Source organism: Gorilla gorilla, chromosome 20 (assembly GCF_029281585.2).
Source record: "Gorilla gorilla gorilla isolate KB3781 chromosome 20, NHGRI_mGorGor1-v2.1_pri, whole genome shotgun sequence".
In the NCBI taxonomy this organism is placed as follows: Eukaryota; Metazoa; Chordata; class Mammalia; order Primates; family Hominidae; genus Gorilla; species Gorilla gorilla.
This window is the reverse complement of record NC_073244.2, coordinates 63899198-63916178: the sequence shown is the minus strand read 5'-3', so window position 1 is coordinate 63916178 and position 16981 is coordinate 63899198. Positions and strand designations below refer to the sequence as shown.

At 41.0% G+C, this 16981-nt stretch overlaps 1 protein-coding gene across 5 annotated transcripts in view; it reads right to left on the bottom strand.

The window, feature by feature from the left end:
- Positions 1-632: 632 nt before the first annotated feature.
- The window catches only part of LOC101138219 (zinc finger protein 613), a 20263-nt gene continuing 3914 nt past the window's right edge, over positions 633-16981 (bottom strand). For 4 of the 5 annotated variants that reach the window (XM_031003851.3, XM_055370314.2, XM_063701876.1 and 1 more), the window contains 4 exons: positions 11187-11394; positions 7019-7145; positions 6645-6737; positions 633-3222 (listed from right to left, as the gene is read on the bottom strand). In XM_031003851.3, coding sequence (XP_030859711.1) covers positions 1604-3222; positions 6645-6737; positions 7019-7145; positions 11187-11201 — 1854 coding nt within the window. In that variant the 5' untranslated portion in view covers positions 11202-11394 and the 3' untranslated portion in view covers positions 633-1603. Of the gene's footprint in view, positions 3223-6644; positions 6738-7018; positions 7146-9974; positions 11130-11186; positions 11395-16981 lie in introns of those variants that run through there. The other variant, XM_055370316.2, reaches the window with a different exon arrangement.

Here is a 16981-nt window from a genome sequence, read left to right as displayed (position 1 = left end):
TATTTTGTTCTTTTATTGGGCTTATTCTGTGAATCCTATTCCTTGTCTCTTCTGCCCCTCTTATGACAGAAATGAGTCTCTATTCAGAATTTTTTAAAAGTTTTTTTTAGAATAATACTAATCCTTAGAATTTCTTGCCAGTAGTTCCTTTCCTTCAATGGCAAAAGTAATTTTGATCAATTGTCCACTGGGTTATTCATGCACCTTCATTCATCTTCCAAATCTACATGTAATTAATTTCTATTTTGGTATCTGTTAGGGTATATACAATTGCCTACAAACTATCAAAGAATTTATAATTTAGGTAGAGATAAGACAGGAACACTTTTTAGAAAAGTATTCATATCCTGTTCTATGTAAGGAAAATTGAGTCCTTTCCCCTTCCCACTCCAAATATGTCCCTTGAATAAGAAATTATCAGGACAATTTGATCTTATATTGTATGTCTCTTTCAACTGATATAGGCATATGCATTTTTTAACTACAGCTGCTGGAGGGTAAAATAGCTACATGCATATAATCCAGCTTTTTAAAAATGCTGGCTTGAAATTTTGCTTTGTTTCCCACTGCCATCATCCACGGTTCCTAGATAAAGGAAATAGTTTCAGGTAAAGAAAATAGATCATTCAAACTATTCTGAATGTTGTTTATGCCAACAATAAGACAAACCACAGGGTTAGGATGAGGACTACCTTCTAAATTAAGAGCATGGCCAATTGGTTATTCACAAGTTTTGAACTTCATTCCTCTGGGGTGATATTTATAAAGTTAAACACATCCAAACTTGTTGTTACATTATTAAATTAAATACATTTTTCCTTTTGAAGAGCTTCAGTAGTCTGAAATAACAAGTGAAGAAATTTGGAATCAAAGAAACACAAGAGCTAATCATATAATGATCTTGGTTGGGAATAGAAGACTCTTATCAAAAAAGGGGGAAGAGGTACATTGTGCTATAAATTTAACCAATGATGTGTAACACTGACAACCCCTTTTAATTAGTCATTGACATATCAACTAGTGATTCAAGGTATAGTGTCCTAAAATACACAACCTGTATATTATCTGCCATATAATGATGTTAGATTTGTGATTGAAATCTCTACAATATTCCTTTCCACAGGGCTTATTTGCTTCGTGTGTTCTTTCATAATTTGATGAAGATGTTCTAGTTACATTTTCATAGTTTTATTTCTATATGATTCCCTCTGAGGATAAGGCAGAATGTACCACTAGCAACCCTGCCACATTCACAGCCTTCAAAGGTCTTCCAACAGTTTCTCTCCTGTGTAAACCCCCTGATACCTACTGGGGTACTGTTTCTGAACAAGGACTTTTCCATGATCATTATATTTCTACCAACGATAAGCTCACTGAAGATGTGATCTATGGTCACTGATGAGAGGATCTATCTTCCCATAAAAGAATTTCCCAGTCTCCACTTCATACTATTTTTCTCTGAGTATATGCTTATTAGCCATAAGGTTTTATTCAAGGGCTTTCCACCTTGAATATATCACAGTTTGTTCCTCTGTGTTTTTTGTGACATATGATGTAATTGATCACTGAAAGCACTACCACATTCACTGCATTCATATGGTTTTTATTCTGTGCAAATTCTACTATCTGCTGAGACTGAACTTCTGGCAACAGGCTGGCTCACAATGGCTACTTTGCTATCTGCTTGGAACGCACTGTTAGTTAATGAGGTCTGAGCTGCCACAGAAGGCATCTGCAGAGTCACCATGTTAACAGAGTCTTTATCCTGTATGAGATCACGTGTATGTGATAAGCTATGACTCTCTGAGCAAGGATTTTCCAATTTGACTGAACCTACACGTTTCTCTCTTGCATGCAGCATTCCCTTATGATAAACAAGGCATGACAAGTGGGAGAAAGCTTTCCCACAATCAGAGCATCCGTAGGGTCTCTCCCCTGTATGAGTTCTCCGATGTCTGTTGAGACATGATTTATCTCTGAAAGCTTTCCCACAGTCACTGCATGTATAGGGTTTCTCTCCTGTGTGAATTCTCTGGTGGTTAATGAGACCTGACTTGTGTGAGCAGGATTTTCCACACTCAGTACATACAAAGGGTGTCTTTCCTGTGTGAAATCTCTGATGGGATATTAAACATGTCTTCTGGCTGAAGCCTTTCCCACATTCATTGCATACATAGGGTTTCTCTCCAGTGTGAGTACGCCGATGAATAACGAGGTTGCCCTTTTGGATGAAGCCTTTTCCACATTCATTGCATATATAGGGTTTTTCTCCAGTATGAATTCGCTGATGTACAATGAGATTTCCCTTCTGAATGAAGCCTTTTCCACAATCACGGCATATATATGACTTCTCTCCTGTGTGAGCTTTCTGATGTGCATTGAGCTGTGATTTCCAGCGGAATGCTTTGTCACATTCAGTGCATTCATAGGGTTTCTCTCCTGTATGAGTTCTCTGGTGTTCAGTGAGCCTGGACCTTTTGGAGAAGGCCTTCCCACACAGGCTGCATCCATGTGGTTTCTCTCCTGTATGAACTCTCTGATGATTAATGAGCCGAGACTTCTTGATGAAGCCTTTTCCACAATCACTGCATATATATGACTTCTCTCCTGTATGAATTTTCTGGTGTGCATTGAGCTGTGATTTCCAGCGGAATGCTTTGTCACATTCAGTGCATTCATAGGGTTTCTCACCTGTGTGGTTTCTCTGGTGTTCAGTGAGCCCGGACTTTCTGGAGAAGGCTTTCCCACATATACTGCATCCATGAGGTTTCTCCCCAGTGTGAACTCTCTGATGATAGATGAGGCGAGACTTCTTGAGGAAAGCCTTTCCACACTCAGTGCATACATGGGGTTTATCTATGTTTTGAGTTCGCTGATGCTTAATGAATTGTGAATTTGTATTCACAGAATTTCCACCTTTGGGGAAGTTCATTTCATTATGAAATTGTTCATGCTTGGCATGAAGGAAGGATTTCCCATCTCCATTAACCCCCACAGAATTATTGATTTCATACCTTTTGTTCTGGTTGACTAAACTTAAATTTGATTTAGGTATTTTCCCATGTAAGTCAAATGTATCATGATTTTGCCTTAAAGGAAAATCACTTTTCTTCTGACGAATGATGTTTCCAAATGCATTACGTTTATGGCACTGTTCCACTCTCTTCAGACATCTTTGCTTTTGTGAGTGCATCTGTAGATGATTGTCAACTTTCTTGATTTCTAGGAAAGAAGAGAACAATAAATCTTTCCATGACCATGGAATAGAACTATTTCACAAACAGTCTTGTACAGCCTGGCTCTACTGACCACACTATTTCCACCGTTTAAAAAACTCCAAGTAGATATGCCTATTGTCACTTGGTCAAGAATAAACCATTATAATTTAAACAAAGAAAACAAAAAATAAAAGCAGTCAGTGTATAAACAAGGTAAATTTCTCAGGAAATGGCAAGTTAATTCCTGCTCAGACTCATGCCAGAAACCTTACTATCATCTTTCATTTGTATGTTTGTCTCACACCCTTTGTCTACCTCAGTAGTAAATTCCATATGTCCTCCTTTATAAATATACAGTAATCCCTCATCTATGGGCGATATGTTCCAAGACACCCCCCACACCATGGATGCCTGAAACTCTGAATCATACTTAACCCTATATCCATTATGTTTTTTCCTGTACAGTGCATACATACCTATAATAAAGTTTACAAACTAGGCACAGCAAGAGATTAACAATAACAAATAATAAAATAGAAGAATTATAATAGGCCAGCATCACATTCTTGAGCTTTGGAGGCATTATTAAGTAAAACAAAGGTTACTTGAACACAAGCACTGTGATACCTTGACAGTTGATCTGATAACCAAGATGGCTACTAAGTGACACAGGTGGGTAGGGTACACAGCATGCATATGCTAGACAAAAAATGATTCCTGTTCCAGGATGGAGCAAGATGGTGCAAGATTTCATGTTCCTTGGAATGGTGAGCAATGTAATTAAGAATTGTTTATTTCTAGAATTTCCCATTTAACATTTTCAGACCATAGTTGACCACAGGTAGCTGAAACCATAGAAAGAGAAACTGTGGATAACGGGGGACTCCTGTATTCTGAAACTCATTAACACTCACCCCTTCTACCTAGATGGAAGAGAATCACTCTTTCTAGTACTATAGCAATAGCCTCCTAAGTGGACTTCAGGCTTCAACTTCTGCCTTCTCCTGTATACTTTCTACAAAGTAGTCAAAGTGATCCTTTTAAATATAAATGACATCATGTCACTCTTCTACTCAAAACTCCCTCATGTTTCCTCATCTCATAATTTTTTAAAAAATCAAGTCATGGCCAGATGCAGTGGCTCACGCCTGTAATCCCAGCACTTTGGGAGGCCGAGGCATGTGGATCATGAGGTCAGGAGATCAAGACCATCCTGGCCAACATGGTGAAACTCTGTCTCTACTAAAAATATAAAAAGTAGCCAGGAGCGGTGGCTTACGCCTGTAGTCCCAGCGACTTGGGAGGCTGAGGCAGGAGAATCGCTTGAACCAGGGAGGCGGAGGTTGCAGTGAGCTGAGATCACAGCACTGCACTCCAGCCTGGAGACAGAGAGAGACTCTGTGCCAAAAAAAAAAAAAAAATCAAGTCATTAAAATGTCCTTGAAAGGTCATACATGACCTGTCTACCCCAAACTCCAGATCCCACCACACTGTCCTTACTTCCGTATTATCTCCGACCACTGCCCCTCTTGTTCACTCCTCTGTATTCACACAGGCTTCCTTGAAGTTCCTCAAACACACACCTGCCTCGGGCCTTTGGACCTGCTATTTTGTCCACTTGGAAGGTAATTCACCAGAGGGACATACTCGTGTCTGTCATACAGCTGCTCAAAGGCATCTGACCAAACAGCCATTCCCACTCCCAGCATCCCTCATTATACTTTGATCTTCCCAGCATTTTTCACCACAAGACATTTATCCATTTTGATTAATTTCGTGCCTCTTCCTTTTAGCAGGTAATCTCCAAGAAGAATTTTGTTGTTGTTGTTATTGATGTTCACAGCTGTCAGGGCCCATATGTAATAGTCTATCAAAAAATATTTAAGGCAATGAAACAAGGAAAGTAAGGGACATACTGTGGAGACTACTTCAAATGTAGTGCTTTAAATATAGTTGGCTTTGAATTTATGAAAAGGAAAAGGAAAGGAAACTCTGTGTAGGCAAGATGATACCATATCATGGTGATTCAACTAGAATATCACCTGACAGATGAGAAATTTCCATCTTATATGACTGCTATGATTTACTGGGACTCAGTGCCATCAGACTATGGTAAGAACAGAAAAGCTTTAAGGGAATAAGTCCAGCAATATAATTTAAGAGAAGCTAAATAATAGGCAGAATTAATGATTCCAAAAGGAAATTGAAGCAAAGCAGGCATGAGGTGTAGTAATCTGGTTTGGGTTGGAAAGACAATGAGACTACTTCAAAAATCAATTGAAAGAGCAAAGACTTTAAATACGGTAGCTGAGGAGGCAGGGAAGTTTCAAGGTAACCCTATGGTGGCCAGGATCGACTCAAGGAGTTGACATGCAAGTGGGTAAAAAATATGGTACAAACATGTAAGTTAGGAAATATTAAGGGAGATGTCAATCTGAGAATCTCCATAGAGAATAAGAACTTAAGTCATTAGAATGAAGGAAACTTTTAAAGGATATGAGAACAGAGCAAAATAAATGGGAAACAGAACCTCTGGAGGACCTCAGAGTGGGAGAAAAAAGAGAAGCTAAGGAAGCAAATATATGCAAAGCAACAGACCAGGTTACTAAGGGGGCACAGAGTCCAAGATAGGGTGGGAAGACCTTTGGAAAAAAAAAATCAACATTATCTAAAGGGGCAGAAAGGTATAGTGGTCAGGAGAGAGTGCTGATATCCAAGACCACTCTCTGGAGACAGACATGGAAGGAGGAATTTCATAGCAAGAGAAGTAGAAGGAACAGGTAGTGATGCTCTGATGGGGGAACAAGAAATGATGAGATTTGAGAATCCTAAAAAGGAAGAAACCTTGAGAAAAACAAACCAAACCTAGATTAAATAAAGAGTGATGAGGCCGGGTGTGGTGGCTCACACCTGTAATCCCAGCACTTTGGGAGGCCAAAGCAGGTGGATCACCAGAGGTCAGGAGTTTGAGACCATCCTGGTCAACTTGGTGAAACCCCGTCTCCACTGAAAATACAAAAAAATTAGCTGGGCGTAGTGGCGGGTGCCTGTGATCCCAGCTACTGGGAAGACTGAGGCAGGAGAATCACTTGAACTGGGAGGCAGAGGATGCAGTGAGCCAAGATTGCACCACTGGGCTCTAGCCTGGGTGACAGAGTGAGACTCCATCTCAAAAAATAAATAAATAAATAAATAAATAAATAAAATAAAATAAATAAAAAATAAACAGTGATGAAATCCAAGACGTGATAAAGAGGCAGATGTTCCTCTAAATACCCGAAGGAGAAAGAGCTTTTGTGTGGGGAGAGGGTTACATGGAGGCTCTGTCCACACAGCCTCAGATGCCCTGACAGCTCAGACACTGCTGAACAACTATCATATGACTTGCTCAGCCACCCTCCTTGCTGGCTCTCACCCTGAACTCACCTGGACAGATTTGGCTGTGGATTTCATTTTCCACTGTCCATGGCTCTCCTTGTTCCAACTTGAAGAGTGCATCTGGTTTGCTGGCTTGATACCCTGTTCATAGGAAATGATACACAACTTAGGCTCATTGAATTGAGCTGTGGTCTATCAACATGCGACCATGTTCTGTTTTAGGAACTATGTAATTTATGTGTCTGGAAAGCAAAGGGATTTTCCCTCTAAAGGGGGCACATTACACTCTTTTATCTGGGGCCAGAGAGGGTACAGAATCTACCACTTCAGAGCACCACAGGCCCTCCAGAGCTTTTGAAAGCTAAGAAAGCAAAGGCCTTTGACTGGGTACTCTCTGAGTGACACAGGGCAGCTGTCCTCACCCACTGACACGAGGTTGCTATAGTTCTCCAACATCACGTCTCGGTACAGGTCCTTCTGAGCAGGGCCGAGGAGCTGCCACTCCTCCCAAGTGAACTCCACAGCCACATCCTCCAGGGTCAGTGATTCCTGTAATAAGAGAGTCCTGCTTAATATGAAGTATTTCTCTCATTTATATGGAAGAAATGTGAAGAACATTGTTCTGCTCATTTTCACCAAATAGTCTGCATCTATGTATCTAGGTGCTGTGATTTTAAAAAAAATACATTGTCATAGAGGCAAAATCCATCTCCAAAATCTATCTATATTCAAAATCTATCTCTAGCAAAATATTCTGTTATTGTGTAATTATCTATCATTTAACAAATCAGAAGTTTCTATAAGAACCAATCATTTAATCCTCTTGCTAATCCTCTTTTTTTTTTTTAAGCATCTATTTGCCAGGCACTAAATATATTTTAGCAATATCAGGATGAATAAAGCATACTTCTTTATTCATCATGAATCTTCAATGAATCTTCATGTGCACTACCAGAATCAACCAGGAAGAAACCCCAAACACTACAAGATATTACATAATAAATAAGTATATTTTATATGTTAGGAGGAATAAAAGACTCTTTCCAAAACATGTCCAAAGAACAAGAGACAATTAAGTATTATTACCCCCTACTGCTAAATGTGACTGGCTTACAAAATAAATAAATAGGCCAGGCATGGTGGCTCACGCCTGTAATCCCAGCACTTTGGGAGGCCTAGGCGGGCAGATCACCTGAGGTCAGGAGTTCGAGACCAGCTTGCCCAACGTGGTGAAATCCCCATCTTTACTAAAAATACAAAAATTAGCCAGGCATGGTGGTGCATGCCTGTAATCCCAGCTACTCGGGAGACTGAGGCAGGAGAATCACTTGAACCAAGGAGGCAAAGGTTGCAGTGAGCCAAGATCATGCCACTGTACTCCAGCCTGAGTGACAGAGCGAGACTCCATCTCAAAATAAATAAATAAATAAATAAATAAATAAATAAATAAATAATAAAAAAGAAAATACAAAATACTATTCAAAAACCATACACACACATATGGGTTTTGAAGTATTTATATTTATGTTATCAGGCGTGTAAGCAGCATAACTGAAGAGATAGTCAATGAACTGGTAAGTAGATCTGAAAAAACTACCAAAAATGCAACAAAAGGACAGAATGATGCAATATACAAAAGACAAGATTAATAAATACAGAGGATAAGTAAGGTCTAGCATGTACCAATTTAGTTTGTGAAAGAGAAAATACAATAATGGAAAGGTACTATCCAAAGATCTAAGGGCTAAGACAGATACGTCTGTAAATATATATATACATATATATACATACATACAAATATACGCAAACATGTATACATGTATATTTATTTATTCATGTGTCGTTTAATAACAAGGATACATTCTGAGAAATGCATCATTAGGCAATTCTGTTGTTCATCCATCACAGAGTGCACTTACTTAAACCTAGATGATACAGCCTACTACATGCCCAGGCTCTACGGTATAGCCTGTTGCTCCCAGACTATAAACCTATACAGCATATTGCATATATATATATATATATATATATATATATATATATATATATATGCTGTATAGGTTTATATATATAGGTGTATATATTTTTATATATATATATATCCATGTACATTTATATACTTATTTTTTTTAAGGTATTAAAGGATGAGGGTGTAAGAACTGGCTTTGAACATGGAAAAAGAGCATGCACTATCTTAGATACGGGGATGTTGTAAAGCAAACCCTCTGGATCCCAACAACCCATTCCCTTACCAGACAACAGTACTTTCAACTCCCTACTGCCAATCCTGTCTCAAACAGTAAGTCAGCCACCTGTTCATACAGAGAACCTTAGAAAGTCATGCAGTCCCAGCCTGGGCAACATGGCAAAACCCCATCTCTACAAAAAATACAACCATCAGCTGGATGTGGTGGCACATGCCTAGCTACTTGAGGGGCTGAAGCAGGAGGATCTCTTGAGCCCAGGAGATCGAGGCTGCAGTGAGCCATGTTCACACCACTGCATTCCAGCCTGGGTGACAATGTGAAACTCAAAAGAAAAGAAAAAGAAGAAAAATGAAAAAAAAATTTAGAAAAAGAATAAAAAAAAGAAAGTCGTGCAATCTTTCCATTTTCCTCAGCCTTTCAGGTTTTATTCCTGGATTGACCCTACCAGCCATAAGGCTGGGTCCTTGGGTAACCTTGCCTTGGACCCCTGAACTGTGTCCTCTGAGTTCCTTTGGCCTCTTCCCAAAAAGGTCTCTGAGGACCTGTGCTTTGGCATGTATGAGAAGGCTGTGCTTATGGCATTTATATTCGGGGCCAGGCGTGGTGGCTCATGCCTGTAATCTCAACACTTTGGGAGGCCGAGGTGGGAGGATCATTTGAGGTCAGGAGTTCAAGACCAGCCTGACCAACATGGTGAAACCCTGTCTCTACTAAAAATACAAAAATTAGCCGGGCAGTCGTAGTGCATGCCTGTAATCTCAGCTACTTGGGAGGCTGAGGCAGGAGAATCACTTCAGCCTGGGAGGCAGAGGTTGTGGTAGGCCAAGATTGCACTACTGCACTCCAATCTGGATGACCGAGTGAGACTCTATCTCAAAAAAAAAAAAAAAAAAAGAAAAAAGACACCATCTGTCACACCACCTCTAGGAAGAACCATCCAAAAACTGTCCTGGGACCTAAGTGCATTTAATAGTGACACCTCTCGGGAACTGGTCTGCTTTCTCCTGAGAGTCAGTGCATATCCTGTGACCAAGGACTCTCTGGATGTGATGATAGTCAGAGACATTAGACAGAAGGTGACAGCTACTATAACCCACAGGATGCTCCGGTCACACATTAGGTTCCAACATTAGTCATTTTGTGTGAATTCCATTGTGCTGTTTTTACTCACATTTCTGACACCAAATGTGTGGGTTTTTGCTCACATCAACCAATTCTCCAGTTCTCTAACACCCAATAGGTGTCCAACGATTAGATTCAATTCTGACACCAACTCCTGGAAGACCCATAGGTTAAGGTTTCAATCCCACAAGACCAACCTCACTTCAGACACCAGTCACAAGTGTGAGGTCCCCAGGTTACAAAGACTTTTGTCCCTTGGCTACAAATGTGGGGATTTCTGCAACCCACCTTGAGGTTCAATAATCTACTGGAACAATTCACAGAGCTCAGGAAAGCACTTTACTATTACTGGTTTATTTACAACCCAGGAATAACCCAATGGAAAAGCTGCACAGGGCACAGTATGGTGGCATATGGGCATAAATTTCCATGCTCTCTCTGCACACACCAACCTCCCAGCACCTCAATGTGTTTACCAACCCAGCTCTCCAAACCCTGCTGTTTAGGGGTTTTTATGTTACACAGGCATGGTTGAATAAATCATTGGCCACTGGTGACTGAACTCAATCTCCAGCCTCTCTCTGCTCCCTGGAGATTAGAGGTAGTACTGAAAGTTCCAAGCTTCTAATCAAGGCTTGTTATTTCTGGCAACCAGCCTCCATACTGAAGCTACCTAGGGGTCCACTGAGAGTAGTTTCACTACAAAAAAAGAGGACCAGGCATAGTGGCTCACAGCTGTAGTCCCAGAACTTTGGGAGGCCAAGGGAGACAGATTGCTTCAGCTCGGGAGTTAGAGACCAGCCTGTGCAACATGGTGAAACCCCATCTCTACAAAAAAATACAAAAAGTTAGCTGGGCCTGGTGGCACACACTCCCAGCTAGTTAGGAGGCTGAGATGGGATGATCGCTTGAGCCCAGGAGGCCGAGGCTGCAGTGAGCCAAGATTGCACCACTGCACTCCAGCCTGGGTGACAAAGTGAGACCCTGTCTCAAAAAAAAAAAGACCCTTATCATTTAGGAAATTCCAAGGGTTTTAGGAGCTCTATGCCAGACAAAGACCAAATATCTTTCTGTGATACCACATGTAAACAATATAGTCCTGATCCTACTTTGCCTAGATGTTGAAATTAGAATCTAAATTTACTGATGCACAAATCCTAGTTTACCAAATTATACTTTTTGACTTAATTCAACTGACTTTTAAAGTCTTCCAGAAATCAATCATGTGATGAAGGAAAGACTAAAACAAACAAAAAGTCACCTGGGACTTGATCATTTTCTTCTGTTACTGGGAAATAGCCAGTAAGTAGGATGCTGTGTCTGTAGTCTCTCCTTGAGCTGCCCTCAATTTCTGGCTAGAAATCTTGGTCTCTGGTGAATTACATCCCTGCAAAGGATGGTATCCAGGTCCTGGAACCTCCTCCTCACCTCACTTGAAGTGTCTTGCTCCTGGAGTCAGGACCTGTGGGCTGAAGAGTAAATTGATTTGAGTGTACATTCCCTGCAGGCCCAGGTGCTGTCACTGCTGCTGTGTTCTCACCTTAATGCAAGGCCATCTCTAACTGTCCCTTTATTTGGGGCCCCAGAAGTTTTAACCCACCCTGGGGCACAACAAATCCTGGAGCAACAAAACATAAAATTCTACAGGTATGGCCAATACATTTACAAACTGGCTTTCTTCTGTGAAATGGAAGTGAGGTGACTGTGAGAGGGGAGATGGGAAAGGAGAACCAGCACCAACATGATGCTGCAACACCAAGAAACTTCTTAGATCAGGTTTTAGAAAAAGGACTGAGAAGGTGACGAATTGGATATTTATTTCTTTAAAACCAGGTGTGTCCACATGCCTGGTCAAAAGTCATCATATGCCTCACATGTAGTCATGCCTCAGTTTGAAGACAAATGTACTAAGCCAAGCAGAGGGGTTGTTGTATTTGAATTCTCATTACTACCTTCTGCGTTACATCCTTATAAAGTATCAATCATTATTTCCCATTCCAACATTGACCTAAGGCTTACAGATTTGACTATATTGTCCAAAAGCAGAAGTAGAATCTGAACCCACACAGCCTGTCTCCAAGAACATGACCTTAGCCTCTGCTGAATTCCTTTGGACTGCATACCATCATCATACATCTTAGCTCTCTTTGCTACTACCTTGAGGGAGTTTCATTCATCATGGAAGATGGCCACTGTCATAGACATATAATCTGACCTTCTGAAATCAGCACTGCCAACAGTGACACAGGCACAAAGACAAATGGAAAAACTGCACGCTACACCCCTGGCCTGAAAGCAGCAGGTCAAAGAGTGGCGGCCCCAGAGGCTTTTTTTATGCCCAATTCTAAAACTCAAGTAAGAGACTCACATGGTGAAAGCATCAACTGGATGGAGTCACCCTGAGCTTTCCTTCCACCTGGGTGGAATCATTGTGACAAGCTCCCGGTGGCCCTCCTGCATGCTCCAAACCCACAGGGGCTGCACTGACTCATCCTTTAACCCACAGCTGCAAATGCTCCCCTTCCCTCTGCAATCTCAGAAGCACATAATTGTGGCAAGAGATGTTTCACACTTTTCTTCTTAGAACGCCACTAGTGGAAAGGTGCAGAACCCAAATTATCTAACATTCCTGGGCAGGAGGCGGTGGATGCAACATTTCAGTGACATCCAGGGTGTGTATTTCAAACAGCAAGGCTTCCTTTCCCATGAGCTTCCACAGCCCCTTTCCCAGGAATAGGTGAAGAGCTTCTACTTCATTTTTGACCCTTATGAGCTTTCTGGAGAATGTAATCACGCCTGTTTGCTCCAGTGGCTAAGTCCTTTCCCTGGAGGAGTATATTTCCTGAAAACTCATGTATGTATAGGAAGCCATAAAGAAAATTTCCATAAATTCTAAAGCATCATTACCAAACAGGACGTGTTCACAAATCATCATCATATGAAAGAAACAACAAAGAAAAGTATATTTAAAAAATTAAAAAACATAAAATAAGACTATGTATTATTTTTGGATATGTACACATTTAATAAAACATGCATTATATGAAATTAGTTCAAGGGAATAGTTATCTCTAGGGATGGAGGAGAGGAAAGGGGGTGGATTGGAGGATATCACTGAAGGTGCACTTGCATCAGTTTATTTCTTTTTTAAAAGTACCAACAACAAAAAAAACAAAAGCATATATACTGTGGAGGAAAATCTCATTGAGTAAAAATGGCAGAGTAGGTAGGTCCAAGGGTCCGTCCCTCTATCGAAATATCAAAAACTCAAGTAAAAAAACTATCAAAAAATTAAGTAAAAACAATCAAAAAACAAAAACTTGGTCAGAACTCTGAAAAATAGTCTAAGGTTTACAACAACAGAGCAAATGTTGAGTCAAAAAAAAGGTGACTGGCCAGGCATGGTGGCTCATGCTTGCCTATAATCCCAGCACTTTGGGAGGCTGAGGCCAGAGGATCACTTGAGGCCAGAAGTTCAAGACCAGCCTGGCCAACATGGTGAAACCCCATCTCCACTAAAACTACAAAAAGTAGCCAGGTGTGGTGGCACATGTCTGTAGTCCCAGCTACTCAAGAGGCTGAGGCAGGAGAATCATTTGAACCTGGCAGGTGGAGGTTGCAGTGAGCTGAGATCACACCACTGCACTCCAGTCTGGGTGACAAAGCTAGACTCCATCTCAAAGAAACAAAACAAACAAGAACAACAACAACAAAATGGTGACTTAAAAATAGTAGGAAAGTTCTGTGCCATTTTTACCTGTCTTTGCTCCACCCCCTCCCCAGCTCAGTGATGGTCTTAAAGATTGCGGCCAACATTCCCAATGTGGGAACCTGGATTCAGGCCCTGGAGGGGACAGAATAGACTTTATTCACAAATAATTTTGTTTAGCTGAGTGGAGTGGCTCATGCCCGTAATCCCAGCACTTTGGGAGGCTGAGGTGGGAGGATCACTTGAGCCCAGGAGTTTGAGTCCGCGGTGAGCCATGATCTCGTCACTGTACTCCAGCCTAGGTGACAGAGTGAGACCCTGTCTCAAAAATAAAAATAAAAAAATTGTTTGTTGTCTATTCTAACTACCTGAAGGACCTATGCAACAGGCCCCTTCCTGTTTTGGAATTCACTCAGGGAGGAAAAGTAATGGGCATTTCTCAAACACTTTGTGAAGCAGAACAACAACCTTCAGCTGCCTGGGGCAAAAGATTACACTTGAGTCACAGAGGAAAGGTTGTGAGAAAAAGGTAGGAGGAAAGTGTCTTGAGGAAATTATACCATTCAAAAGCACTCGTATAGACTGAGGAATATATAAAGCCACACGCATGCACAGGGGAGGATGTTGGCTGAGAAAAGACCTAAGAAGACTCTAAAACGTTCCTTCTGGCTGATGTCTACAGGTTCAGTGCAAGCAGGAAGTGAACGGTAAGGCAGGTTTATAGATGCCCTGGCTAATCATTAAAGGAGTAGCCCAGTACACAATCCACAACCACAAAAACATTATGCTAAGTGAAAATGTCAGACACTCAGGCGTGGTGGCTCACACCTGTAATCCTAGCACTTTGGGAGGCCAAGGCAGGAGGATTGCTTTGAGCTCAAGATAAACTCTTGACCAGCCAGGGCAACATGAGGAAACCCCATCTCTACAAAAAGTTCAAAAATTAGCCAGGCATGGTGGTGCGTGCCTATAATCCCAGCTGTTAGGGTGGCTGAGGTATGAGAATTGCTTGAGCCCAGGAGGCAGAGTTTGCAGTGAGCCAAGAGTGCGCCAATGTGCTCCAGCCTGGGCAATAGAGTGAGACCCTGTCTCAAAAAAAAAGAAAATGTCAGACACTAAATGTCACGTTATATGATTTCATTTACATAAAATACCCAGATTAGGTAAATGCATACAGACAGCACACTGGCCAGGTGCGGTGGCTCACGCCTGTAATCCCAGGACTTTGGGAGGCCAAGGCGGGCGGATCACCTGCGATCGGGAGTTCGAGACTAGCCCGACCAACATGGAGAAACCCGGTCTCTACAAAAAATACAAAATTAGCCAGGCATGGTGGCGCATGCCTGTAATCCTAGCAGAGGCAGGAGAATTGCTTGAACCCGGGAGGCAGAGGCTGCGGTGAGCTGAGATCAAGCCATTGCACTCTAGCCAGGGCAACAAGAGTGAAACTCTGTCTCAAAATAAAAAAAAAAAAAAAAAGATGTTGGGAGCCGAAAAGGCCAAAGGGATCGTGACCAACTCAGCATTCCACTGGACGCTACATGATCAAACAGCAAACTGTTTATCATGAGTACAGAATGTGGGCAAACTCGCTTCTGTACCTGCCCCAGGTTTGCTGAGGGCCACCATTCCCTGGCGCTGGGCTCCTTGAGGCTATCTATGGGGACATCTAGAGGCTATTGCTCAAGGAATGCAATCTCACAAGCCTGCTGTGAACCAAAAGGCCAACTGACAATTACTCGACAATCACCCCCCCTTCTCTCTATCTCTTTTGCCTAATAAATACGGAGAGCTGTGTAAAGCTCAGAGCCCTTATCCACTAGAGGCAAGGTGCCCCCTGACCCCTTCTTCCAAATATACTCTTTTGTTTTTGTCTTTTATTCCCTCGTTTGCCCCCCTTTGTTCAGTCTACCAGGAATCATGGTCAGTTACAACTGGCGCCCCAAACAGCGACAGAATCGGGCACTCTACAAAAAGAGACAGAAAGCACATGGTTGGTTGCCAGGGTCTACTGGAGGGGAGAATGTGAAGTGACTGCAAGTGGTGGTTGTACAACACTGTGACTGTACTAAGAACGATTGCATTGTTGACTTTAAAATGATTAATTTTATGTCTTGTGAATTTTACCTCATTTTAAAAAAGTAAATACATCCTACAAAAGTTCTAGGAATGAAGAAAAAAAAGTTCTATGAAACTATAAAAGTACATTCTCTAAAGTCAAGAGCAATATCAAAGATGAACAGGATGATTATCACTATTTTAACTATTCTGGAAAGGCTACCCAATTAGTTTGATAAAGAATCAAGTATAAATAATCAATATTAGAGAAGAGGAAATAAATTATATGACTAAGCAAGAGTGACAGTTTTATAGATTCAATAGAACACATATAAAAAATAAGTTTTTAGTCAGATTGATGATTTTATATCTAAAAGTTGCAAGCATTCCAAAATAGACATACTTTTTTCTCAGTATTAAGTGACTAAACAATTTTGGAAATAACACTTTGCATTGAATACTTTCATTTGAGATATTACTAGAACCCAAAAATCCACCTTGGAAATTTTTGTAAAGGAAATAGCGACACATGCATGCAAAGTTGATGTAAAGGATTTAGGTCTATTAACAGGATTAATTGGCTGATTAGAAGTACACACATCCAGAAATGGAGCTATCTAGCTATTAAAAATACTAACAATTCCATATTTAGTAAAAATACATGTACCTCAGTTATGTATATCATAAGTACATGAAAAGTGGCTCAACATAAGTCTCCAGAGAAACGCAAATCAAAACCATGAGAAACCACCTAACACCCACTAGAATGCCTGTAATAAAAAACTAAAAATAACAAGTGTTGGTAGGTATATGGTGGCAATGGACACCCTCAAATATGGCTGGCGGAAATGTTAAATGGTGCAGCCACTTTGGAAAAGTCTGGTAGTCCCTCAAATGGCTAAATATACCATATGACCCAACAACTCCATTTCTAGGCTTATATATAAGAGAAATAAAAACAATAAAAGCTTACACACAAATGTTTATAGCACATTATTTATAATAGCCAAAAAGGGGAAATAACCCAAAAGTCCATCAACTGATGAAAGGATAAATACAAGATGCCATATCCATACCATGAAATACTATTCTGGCATAAAAAAGAATGAAGTACAGATACATGCTACGACACAGACAAACCTTGAAAACATTATACTATGTTGGCCAGGTGCAGTGGCTCACGCCTGTAATCCCAGCACTTTGGGAGGCTGAGGTGGGCGGATCAGCTGAGGTCAGGAGTTTGAGACCAGCCTGGCCAACGTGTCAAAACCCCGTCTCTACCAAAAATA